Source organism: Copadichromis virginalis, linkage group LG16 (assembly GCF_057382275.1).
Source record: "Copadichromis virginalis isolate Kocher_CV1m ecotype Utaka linkage group LG16, C_Virginalis_male_GT1.1, whole genome shotgun sequence".
Taxonomy (NCBI): Eukaryota; Metazoa; Chordata; class Actinopteri; order Cichliformes; family Cichlidae; genus Copadichromis; species Copadichromis virginalis.
This window is the reverse complement of record NC_140633.1, coordinates 26,371,265-26,383,714: the sequence shown is the minus strand read 5'-3', so window position 1 is coordinate 26,383,714 and position 12,450 is coordinate 26,371,265. Positions and strand designations below refer to the sequence as shown.

Below are 12,450 nucleotides of genomic sequence, written 5' to 3'. Positions count from 1 at the left end.
CAGCTCTTTAGAACGTTTACACAGCTGCTTATAGCAAAAAGAAGCTCGGAAAATTAAATACATACGTTATCTACACAATTTAGTTTTATTTAATTGCATCTCATTACAGCACATGTGTACAGTACATTACCCACCAGACAGATTGCTTTGTTGTGTGCCTTGGCAAAATTATGAGGTTCAGCGTGAAGCTATGATCACAGACAGGACTGAAATACAAAAAATGCTAATTTCAGCACTAAAATGGCCAAAGAAAGATCACAGTGAGATTCAATTTATCATTGTTCCAAATTTTATTAAGCTGTGCAGAAAGAGAAAATTTAGCTACTCTTTGATTAACATGAAATCATAGCCTCTCAGCATCTTGAGAACATCATCTGCTCAGTTAATTACCTTTTTCTCTTAATAGGATATTCTATCAGCCAACCAAAATTTATGTTTAGTTTATGTGCCGAATTTCATCACATTTCCAAAATGGAGGCATCTTGTAGTTTTTCATACATCATGCTCAAAGCTGTTTGTTTATGTTTAATCCGTTAAGTGTTTTGAAAGCTTCAAGATTAACAGTGTTTAAAACTGTTTAAAAGTGTTGTTTTGGGTTTTTTTTACATTCTCTTAGGGGTGCATGCAAATATATTCAATTGTTTTCTGATTTTTTTTGACAGATAAAAAACAGCCCAATTATTTTTATGAGCTGAGAGCTTGTCATGTTTTGAACTTCCATCCTCATTAAGGGTCCCTAACACCAGAGGACATGTGAATGTGCTAGGAGCACTACCAGAGAAAACAACAACCCCATGCTGCCAAAAGGATCCTCTCTCGCCCAGCCACCCTGTTAGAACCTCACAGCCCGTTTCAAATGAAATTAGCATAATTAAGAATTAACATGCATTAATTGTGATGCTTAATGCAAACTGAAGATAAATGTGTCACTTACTGTAGATAAGCTGCTAAATGCTTTGTCACCTCCTCAGTAGTGCTTTGGGTGGCAGAAAATGTTTGGCCGACAACTACTGTAGGCAGATGCAAGACCAGAATATTACATATTGCATGCTCTTTATTACAAAGTACAGTTTACTTTTTCAATTTTTCTCCTCTACTTGATGTGATGCCCCTGTTTGCATGCTTTTTGGGGTTGCTGTGCCAAGCCAAGTTGTGTAAAGGCTTCTGCTACTTTTATGTCTGATAATCCTACTTAGGCTCTTCTTGAGCAGGCCCCACTTCTCTCCATATACGGAACACTGGAGTGGGTAAAAAAACAGAAAAGAACATTAACATTACATTTGGAATTTATTATCAGGCACACATCATTTTATGTCATGAAGTGATCCAAAAATATTTCAATTTCCAAGTCTTTTTTTTCTTCTTCCAACAGATGGCGCTGTGCTCCATTTGCCTTGATGACCCTTCACCTCCCATCTTGTGTAGCTGAACATGAATCACAGTTTTTGACAGGTAAATAAACAAAGATCCATTCGGTTGTAAAGACTGGCTGGCATGCTTGTATTTTAAAAGAAAAAAAAAAATCAAGCAGCGTATTGATCAAGGACGTTTGTGATGTTGCAGAGATGGATTTATGACAAAGGAAGAAGAGACTTATGAAGTGCTGATTGGTGTAACCAGGACTCAACCTGGCAATAAAGTCTGGCATTTGGAGAGTACAGAGTGTGCGGAGGGTCATGCTGTACTTTGCCACTTTGAGTGGTTGTGGAGCTGTCCTTTTGGCTCTTGCTCTGTGGTCTGTCAGATGGAAGACTGATGAAAGAATGATCAAGGGAGATCAAAAAGATTTTTCCCGAAACCTCAAAAATGGCTGATGTACCAAACCTGTAACACTGCTGGACATTTTTCTGCAGGAGTTTAGTGTGGAAGTGCTCTGTGGACATTGCTGTTTTTAGATTGCTTTCATTTAAAACATGATATAGGCAACAAATTGCAATAGGGTGTACTGTGGCATGGGGATACTGTTGGAGTACTGTGTTTAGCTGGTTGTAATTCCTTGTATATTTTTATATTTTAAGTTTACAATAAGGTGACCCAACAGTCTCAATAGCTGTTGGATAGATTGCTCTGAATTATTTTAAAGACATGCATGGTACCCAGGAAGATAAAGTGGTATCCAGACTATTTAGTGCAGCCAGGTTCATTTTGGGTTTTACATGAAGTGTCTCAACAGTCATGAAATGCCATAACATGCTGACATACTAAACTATTAGGATTTTGAACACTGTAATCATTACCAATTACCTTTTAACATATTAGCCCAGTGACTGTAAGGAGAGCTTTACCTTCTAAGTAGTTTTTTTTAGTGTTAAATAACTTCATTTATCCAAACTGCTGACAGTATCACTATTTCAGTTATTTAATCTGTGAATTTTTTCAGGAGCGATGTAACCAGTGTATAAAACTTCATAGTTAGTGCATGACTTTTCTTTGCAAAACTACCATTCTATACCTTTATTTTGCAAAAAATACATCTTTCTCATCCACTGCACTACTGAATGTTTTCTCTTTTCGAACAAAGGAGAAGAGCTGTATGTTTGCAAAGAGCTGGGTGGGGTTTTTTTTTAACATTAATCTAGATTTAATATACATTCCAAAATGCATTTTCCCTATTAATTAAAAGTAAACCATGTATTGTATGGTACATTATCCCTCTAACGGCCCCATGTGGAGATTATGAAGTGGAAAACTAATGGTGCAGACTTTAGCATTTGGGTTTTGTCATTTACATATCTGTAAGGGGATGTCGATGTATGTGCAAATAAGCAGAACTTTATGTGTCCCGTGCTTTCTCTGCCGCCACCTTTGTCCTCCCCTTCCCCTCCCCAGTTTACAGAGGAAGTCAAAGAAGAAGTGTTGCCTCTCTCCCCTCAGCTAGAGAAGGTAATGAGATTCTGTGCACCCTCTATTACGAGGAGGATGAGAAATCTGATTATTAAGGAGAGGCATGTGGCAGTAAGAAAAATCTGTTTGTTTTTTTTCTTATTGTATCACCCCAAGAAACAAAGGTGACCCCCATGTTCCATTCATTAAATCTTGCCTCCTCTAATTTATCAAGGTAAACTATCACAGTTTCTGCTGAGCTAATCAGAAATGGGAAAACTTGTTAGGTGTGCCTCAAAAGGACACATCGCAGGATTTGGATATCACTTCACATACTGAGTAGGGCCTAATTCATGCTTCCTATTGCACAATATATGTTTTTTGGACATTTGCATGAGCGCATTGTGCATTTTTTTCCACACAGGATACCTTAGGACAATGAGAATGAATTATGACCTCCATAACAGAACAAGTGTAATTATTTCAAGGACACAGAGTTGCTGCAGGTGTGTCTTCTGATGCAAATATCACAGAAAATAGAATTTTTTTGCGGTATATTGTGAGCCCACACTTATTGTTATTTATGGTAAAATTTCAATACCCAGGGACTGCAAAATTGAATTTAGCCACGAGAGAGGCAGAGAGAGAGGGATTCACAACAGAATCGTTATTACTGTTTGTGTTAATATTTGTCAAATATGTCATTCTCATGCGCTTAAAGAATAATTGTGTTAATGTGCTACAAATAATGTGAACTATGTTTGTAGATTAAAAAAATATTGTCTGCGGTCCCTGCATGAGACACGCATGTATCAAAACAATGTGCAAAACATAAGGTTCTGCTTTAAAAAAAAAAGCATGCCCCTTGAAGTAAAAAGGAAGAGAATCTCATTTTTTATGGTCCGAGAGTTGTTAAGAGCTATTTAGAGCTCTTTGGTGTGAGGGGGTTTTACCTTTGAGAGATGTGAAAAATGTCCCACCCATCAGCTAAGCTGAGTCATTGCTGTATGCCTAACCAGCAACGACTCCTGCACGTCCCTCCCCACAAATGTCACATGAGCTTATGTCAGGCAGCACTTGTGGCAAAGGCACTATACGGGGAAACAAATTAAACTGATTAGTTTACACAAGAAAGTGATCTATATGCTAAGGAAGAGGGTACAGGTGTAAAACCAAACCTATGGTGCAGGTTTTCTAAACTGTGTTTTCACTGACTCTTGTTCCCTCGCTGGTAGGAAATTACTATGTGTTTAACTTATTTCAGAAAATTTAAAAATGATAGGCTTTTCTAACTTTCTAATCTGTAATAAACACAGTCTAATAGGCATATTTTTAATCCTATTGTGAGCCGATTAGACGCATGAATTCTGCAGGAGCCAGTGAGAAATTGGTATTTATTACTGAACTTGTAATCACACCACCAACCTGTCTCTGCAGCCCCTTGCCTTCTGACTAAGGCCGTGATGTGCACAGCAGGCTCACAAAGCTGCAGCCCCGGTTCAAATGACCCAGCTTAGCAAGCATGGCTGCTGTGACCCGCACATGACAAAGCCCCTGTGTAATTAATATGCACAGTGAAATGCTCCCTGCACAGCCACTAAAGCGATTGGAATCGTGCACAGGAAACATGTAATGGTGGATTCTCCATGGTGCATGGTTTAGTCAAGTGGCATCTGATTGCGAGCAAGTTCTTTTTTCTTTCCCGTTTTTTTTTCCTTTTAACGTGCCTTAAGATTGAGATTAAGACTTTCTCCTCAAAGATGCAAATTAATCTTTAAAACTGGACATTTCCCAACATGGGGAGCTCAGTGGGGTGACGCTCCAGCCCACCGAGTTCATTTTAATCCCTATGGGCAATTATACTTTCAAATGATATCCCGAAGTTAAATCATGTTCACACTTAATTCATTTAAACACTACATTTTAGGCATGAAAGTCTCCTTGTCCTTCTCAAGACAAAACTGTTGTTTAATAGGATACAGTAGCCTCAGTGATAAGGATAGTTATGCTTTGTGCTGTTGATTAATTATGTGTTCTTTTTATTTTGTTGTTTATGTTCGTGTATGTGTGTGGGAGGCTAGATAAGGCAGATGATCAGACAGTACGGCACTCGGATGACATTTCTTTGTCTTTTCATATTTGGCTGATGGGATCACATGTGTGAGCGCTGGCTTTATAGGCTTATTGTAAAAATAGCCAAATCAAAGATGGGCAGGGTCAGCAAACAGAGTTAGCCTTAATGCGGCTGCAACTCTTCCCTCAAATCCAGATGTGCGATTTTGATTAAGGATGTCATTCCCCTTATGAGAAAGGGAAAACAAATTGATTCTGGATGCTGCTTAAATGTTTATTGGCGTGGTCACTACGGTATCCGCAGAAGTACCGTAGCTGTATTTTTTTTTCCTAATTCAGAGTTAATTAATGATATGTGTGGACTATTGTTCCTCATTTTATAATGAATACATTACTGTACTGTCACTGACTCCATTGTGACAAATAGGTGGGTGGATGGATATAAAAAACATACATTGGTGGCTGCCAAGGGGTTAGATTTTGAATTAATTGAGGGAAATGAATTCAGTAGTAATAGGCCCTGACAGCAGACTGTGGCAGTTGTGATGGCAATGATTGATTGCTGATGCACACGCAGGCTTATGACAAACAATGCTTGTTTTGCACCTGATGTATTTTAAACCCTACTTGTGTGTTCATTAAAAATAAATACATAAAGTGACAAATAAATATACAGATTTAATTAATGACAATATGAAAATGTGTTCTTTCCTAGATTTGGAGTCTTTTTTTAAGGCATCCTTTGCTGTTGTTGCTGTGAAGATAGTGTATAGTACTAAGCTGAGTGCTTTCAGGGAGGCGGACTGGCCACCTCTATCCCTGACCCATTTGAGAGAGGGAGCCCTATCACAGCTCTCATCACGCTCTTGTAGTCAGAGCCTTCTGACAGCGGCGTAATGCTGATCAGATAGCTGTGTGGAGTCATTGCTTACATGTGTCACAACCACAGTCCATGATCATGTCAGAGTCATGCTGGGCGCCAGAGCCAGGCTCAGGGCTCAGTGGACCTGGCTGGTTTTGCAGCTGACATTTCCCCAGCATGACCAAGCTAGTCGAGCTCCAGTCACAGCCCCAGCTAATGCGCCTTTCATGGGCCCCGCAGCTCAGCGCTGGCAGCTGGAACGTGGGGGCACAGGTGCTGCCAGTCCCTGTTAGCTTTACAGTACCTCCCGGTGAGTCATAAACAATCCCAGCACGTGTCGACTCTGATACCTCTGCTTATTAGAAGTGTAATGAATACAGCACAAGTCTTTTGTGTGCGCAACTGTGATGGTGTTAGTCGAAGTAAAGTCCTGCCTTCTCTGCCTTTGATCGTTTTCAACCAGCAGCAGCAACAGTTCTGTGGAATCACGATAAATTTCACATTGTCAGTCAAATTTTGACAAAGTAGTTAGATTAGATGGCGCTGCTGCCACTTCATTTAATGTGAATTGCTACTTTTGGATGTCACATGCTTTGCCGTTGCTTTAAAAGACACATACTGATGGTTGTTGTTAATACAGCTAAACAGAGACTTGTGAAACATTCTTGTGAAACCAGATTGATTTATTGGTTCTTTGTGCTGGACACGATTATCTTCTTACTCTGGGGATCAGCCAGCTTCCCAAACAGATCTGGGTCCTGCCATGCAGTCATGACAGCTAAATTGCTTCACTCAAGAGGTTGTCCCCCCCGTCCCTTTTACCATAGCCACTTGCAACTAGAGAGATATGTTATAATTGTGCCCAGAGGAACTTGTAAGCTATATTGTGAATCTCTTTCTCTTCCAGAGCACAGTCCTTTGTGGCATCTAAAACTGGGAGGAGGAGGAGGGCAGGAGATGTATTCCCTCTTTGTACGAAGCAATATTGGATCACAGTTTCATAAAGTAGAACACCGTTTAGAATCACTTATTTTCTCTAGAGCTTTGTTTTTCCTCTCATGGCAAATCTACTGTACTTGCTCGGCGGATTGTATTAGCGCTAACAGTCGACATAGTTCGTGAAAATGATAAAAAGCCCAGGTCTTGTTTAATTATTCATAAAAACTTGTTGCAATTTAAAGCTGTATTTCAGGGGTTTACCCCCTTTTCTGTGAGAAACTACCAGCTTTTGAAGTGATGTCTTTTTCACATCCCTGAGCATTTTTAAGTGCAGGTGAACACGTTGCTAGGAAGACAGAAGTAAGAAGGATCTATAAATGGCTTCTACTCCTTTGGTGTCTGCAGTGGAGGTGGTGCAGGGGAGGGAAGGGGTTACTCACTGACCATTAGTGTGCTCAAGTGCAGTACATTCTATGGCCTGTCAACTCCTCGACTAATGTGTGAGGAAATATCTCTATTTTCTCCCTCAGTGAAAATTACCTGGTCTGACATGACTAAGAGTACGCAATGTTTAGACATTTTCTTTCCTTTTTTTGTGGTCTTTCTTTTTTTCTTTTTTTTCTTTAGAAAAGGTGTCATGTTAAAAATGGTGACATTTCGTTTTAAATAAATAGCAATTAATATCCTATAGAAATGAGAATTAAATGCAAAATTAATAGAAATATTGAAGTTTTTTCAAACATCTTTCCTTTCAATGCTGCAGTTGCAGTTGCTGTACATTGTAGTAATCAGAGCAACTAATAAAAACATAAATACAAGCTATGACAAAAGAGCTGTTTAGTTCTCTCCAACAAACTCCTGCCATAGGTAAAGCCACTTTATTTGACACTTTACAGGCTAACAAGTTGGAAAAACAGCCACTTATCCTCTTCTTTATGATGGTACTTTCTTACTGCTGTGTTTTTCTCCCAGTTAGATCAAAGAACAGGGAGGTTCTTGGAAAAAAAAAAACATACTACATCCTCATCACATGATCGTCGCGAACAACAATTGTCTCTAAGTAATGCTGAGTGGTACGTAACTAACAAATGAGCCTCTCCATGCTTGTATGTTGAGTTAAGAGGTGCCGAGTGGCGAACAGAGTTACGTGTTCAGGGGTTTTAACCCCTGCTGTTCCTGTCTGTCCAACATCCCCACCGCCACCTACCTCACCCTCTCGCCCCCGCCCGAGCCCCCTCTGTTTTCTCAGCGCTCCGTTTCTTCATAGAGCCAATACAAACAGCATTATTTATGCTCTGCAAAACACTCCTTAATTACTCATGAACTGGCACACGCTCCAGAGTCCGCCGCTCCCTACCTCCCACCAACAGCCATTAAACACTCCCTAAAAGCTTGCTATTTGATATTAGCACACTTGAGCCTTTGAGAAGAAATAAAAAAAATAAAAAAATAAATCTGCGAGTGATTTACATATGCACAGCAGCTGATATTTATACTTGGCGGCATGTCCCTGAAGGGCTTGTCTTATTACCTCCATCCTCGGGTCCTTGCACTGAGACCAGGAAGGAAGGCAGGTGATTAATTCTGTACTCATGAGAAGCCAACAAGAGAAGGTTTTTTTTTCTCCTTCTTCTTCTTTCTCTTGCTCCTTTTTTTTGGAAAACATTTGTTCTCTTTATTTTATGGTTTCCTTTGCCTTTTTATTTTCATATCTAATTTTATTGTTCCCTTTTATAAAGGTTTACGTGTGATTAAGTGGTAATGTGGTTTAGGTACACGGTGCACTGCATGTAGATGATGTTTTATCCACTAATAAACAGCTGTTTAACTTTTCCACAGTTGTGGAGACACTCTTGAGCAGTTGTGTAGAGCACATGATGTCTTTGTACTTTGTCACAACACTAAGAAGAAAGTTGTCATTAGGCTTCTTGTTGCATTACAGTAACATATTTCATCCTAATGAGCTCTCAACCATCCCTTAGCGAATTTATGTTTAAATAAAATTCCTGTGCCGGATGTATGAAGTCTTTTTTTTATTTTATTTTTTACAATGATCCAGCTTTAAAGTTTATTAATTGATCATACAGATACTCTCAGATATATTGATAATGATGTCAAAGGCACACTCTTTACAGCACCTGCTCACAAGCTCACCCAGCAAATAAATCCAGTAGTATTTTTTATGCTTGCAGTTTAATTACCTGCACATGTTACTTCTAAAAAGCTGGCCAACCATTGAGCCAGATTATTATTATTTAAAACACCAAAACATAAATAAAATGTTCAACTTTGTCTCTAATTACAACATCAGATTGAAACGATAAAGCTATCAACTGCTCGCTCAGTGTGTTTAAAATCCTGCTGTCTAATTACTGCTTTAGTCCCATATCCCTATGACATGGCAGTGATAGATCATTATTTTTCCCTGCAATTTGTTATATTCTTTGCAATATAATTGGATCAGATTAATTATGATGATTAATGGATTCTTAGATTTCTGTGTGTGACCATTAATAGTAGAGGTTTAAAACAGGCAACACGTGCAAATTTAAACCACCAAAGCACAGTGGAGCTGCTTCTTGAACCTCTTTCTTCATCAAATGTGGTTGTTGTTTATTCTGAATGTTTTAAAATTGTATTGTGCTAATTTTTTGGGGGGGGGGCTACAAAAAAAGATTTTCCCTCATGTCTTGCAAGCATTGTATTAGTCCGTCAGCATCACTTGGTTTACTGCTGCATAATTTTAAAAAGGGACAGTAGTACTTTTGAGTTAAATTTCAATTTCAAGTTTATAACATGATAGTTTATTAATGAGAACTGAAACTGTTATCCAGTGCCCTAAATCTATATCATGGCTGCAATTTAGCTCTTCCAAAAAATACTGTCCAGTTATGGTGGATGGACAGTAGTCAATTCCCTGTGCATGGGAATGGCTCATTAACGGGGCGAGGCGAGCAGCGTGCGTTTGTATATGGCTGCCGTTGGTCGACGTGCAGAATGGATTTATGGTGTCACTCAGCCCTGGAGAACGACTAATGAGGGTGCGCAGGCTAGCAGCGTCCGAGTGGGGTAATTCCACCCACCATCCATCCAGCAGAGGGGGGTTGGAGCGAGGGGGATGGGGGAGTTGTGGAAGGAGGACACATCCCTCATTACGTGAGTGTCTCAGGAGCTTTCTTTAATATTTTAATAAATAACATCAGCCCAACAAGAAATTAATGAATAGTATCATTAATAATGAGCCCCAGCCTTGTAGTGATAGGACAGATATTAAATTGAACCTATGTGGGGAGATCTCCTGAGACTCAGGATTTTTCCAGCAGCAAACAAGGCCAGTGAATGAGGCAGCCGTCCCTCCGTGCCAACAGCTTTTACAACAGGTTGAAAGTAATAAAGGAGGATTTTCCCAGCGATAGAGTTAAGCCCTAGGAAATCTGCTCATGTAGATCGCTATGAAAGGCACAGCCAAATGTGATCCTTAATTAAACTTTAATCAAGATAATTCTGTTTGCAGGAGAAGTAGTTTAAAAAAGGTGTCCCCAGCCCCCTGTTTCCATCCAGTCAACCTTCCTGCTTTGTGTTGTAGAGGTCATAACCCCACTTATGTGCTTTTTAAACTTGTGTGTGTTTGTTTGTTTGTTCAGTTTGTTTTCATTTGCAAAGCCTGGTATTGTGTCTTTGTATGGTTTTGCTTTAGCTTTACATTTGTCAGGATTTGATATTGTCTTTCTTTGTTTGGTCTTAGAACGTTTTGCCACCCCCACCCAACATTAGGAGGGAAACCAAATGCTCTTCTCTGCTAGAATTAAAAATTAGCCGAGTTATTATAATACACTGTGCCTATGCAGCATACATTTCAAAACTGTGTAAGACTGACATCTGAAGAAAATAAACTTCTTTCAATTTTTAGGCCTGACAGGTTCAAAACTCTTTAATGAACAAGCAGAAGAAGCCGGCTACACCAGACTTTTACATTGCAGCGATCATGTGTGAGTAATGGCGTTTGTTTTGCATCTTCCAAATACTATTATTACTGATAGAAAAGTATTAATTTTTGTACAGATATCTTTTCATTGTAATATATGCCACTTTTTAGCTACTAAATCTCAGTTATGCCTATCTTATTAACATACTACACAAATGGTTTGGTAGCTATGCAACAACTTATCTTAAAGGTAAAATACATTAATTTACACAGAGCAGATTTAGGTCATGCCATATTCATTTACATAATAGTATGCATTATCATAGCAGATAGACTACAGTATGAGGCAAAGTGCTTACACTTAATCATTGGCGTGTTACCTTATTACATGAAAAGTTAATGTATGTTTGTTGGATTCTCTAATGTGTACAGTATGTATTCTTTTCCACTTGCCTGCTAAAAGATGATAATACACACTGAGACTACAGTAGCGTCTTGTGTTAGCTAGTTTTGGGGGAATTCTTTTAGATTTTTTTAAAGCTGTATATCACAAGATCATATTCATATAGTTTTATTTGGGTTTTTCTTTTATAACATTTTCACCGTTGCACTGGTTTAAATATGATTATGTCAGAGCACTTTGTATTAAACCAGAAAAGTTGTGACAGCTTTTTAAAAATCAATATAAATGGAAAACAATGATACTCAAATAACTTACATCATATATTCATTTAAAAACACTAAAAAACATTTTTATAATCTTCAAACTGAAAAATGTAATTGCTCTTGAAAACTGTTATTTTGTTATTTTTAATTAGGACAATGGCATATTGTTCCATCTACTGTGTTGCATGAGCTCATTGGAAAAAATGCTAAATGCTTTTCCCTTTTTTAAAAACAAAATATAATGTAAGGTGCCCATTAGTTTCAGGCCTCTGGTCCCTGTGTTTATTTTTATAACAGAATATGGTTTAGTGTTTTCTTGCAGAAATAAGCAAGGCCTTCCAGAAGCCTACGATGCTTCAAACCATGTAAATACTGTTCAGTGTTTAGGGGCAAATTTCCATAACATTTATACTAATGGACTTTCATACCATTACAGTTACTGGCCTTTGAAGTATGAGTTCATAACAGACTGAATACAGTAATCATGATTTCTTGAAACCGTTTCAAATATGAATATATCAAACCAAAACACAGTTTTATCTCCATTTTAAAGAGTTTGGGCATTTCTCACCCTGCTTCTACAAAGAAACATACTTTCTGGTGGTCCATTGTCACAAGGGGTCGCTGCAGCAGGTCACAGCAGGAGTTTTACAAATCTCATAAGCCCATATTTTATTTACAATAGAACACAGATTTTTTTTTTCTTTAATGTTTGAACTGAGAAAATTTACCAGTTTAAAAAGAAGTAATTTAATGACAACATAAAGTTGGGATGGGGCAACAGAAGAAGAAACGGTTGGAGGAACATTTTCAGGTCATTAGGTTAATTGGCAACAGGTCGGTAACATGATTTGGCAGAAATAAATAACTTAAAGAGGCAGAGTTTGACATAAGGAAGGATGAGAAGAGGTTTGCTGATCCGCAAAAAAAAGTGCATCTACAAATTGTGAAACAATCTGAGAGTTCCTCGGTGTATGTGAAGACTTCGATTATCTATCTAATTAAAAGATTCTGAGGAGCTGGAGAAATCTCTATGCGCAAAGGACAGGCCAAAAATCTATACCGGATGCTTGTGATTTTTGGGCCTTGAGGCAGCGCTGCATTGAAAACAGTCACAATTCCGTAATGGAAATCACTGCGTGGGCTCAGGAACACTTCCAGG

The 12,450-nt window shown here is 38.6% G+C and overlaps 1 protein-coding gene across 4 annotated transcripts in view; it reads left to right on the top strand.

Annotated features, from left to right (window-relative positions):
- LOC146690935 (uncharacterized) overlaps window positions 1-12,450 on the top strand; it is a 99,018-nt gene that overhangs the window by 41,185 nt on the left and 45,383 nt on the right. For 3 of the 4 annotated variants that reach the window (XM_085434129.1, XM_085434131.1, XM_085434130.1), the window contains one exon: window positions 1,373-1,452. In XM_085434129.1, the coding sequence (XP_085290255.1) occupies window positions 1,398-1,452 (55 nt within the window). In that variant the 5' untranslated portion in view covers window positions 1,373-1,397. Of the gene's footprint in view, window positions 1-1,372; window positions 1,453-1,563; window positions 2,438-12,450 lie in introns of those variants that run through there. The other variant, XR_014915511.1, reaches the window with a different exon arrangement.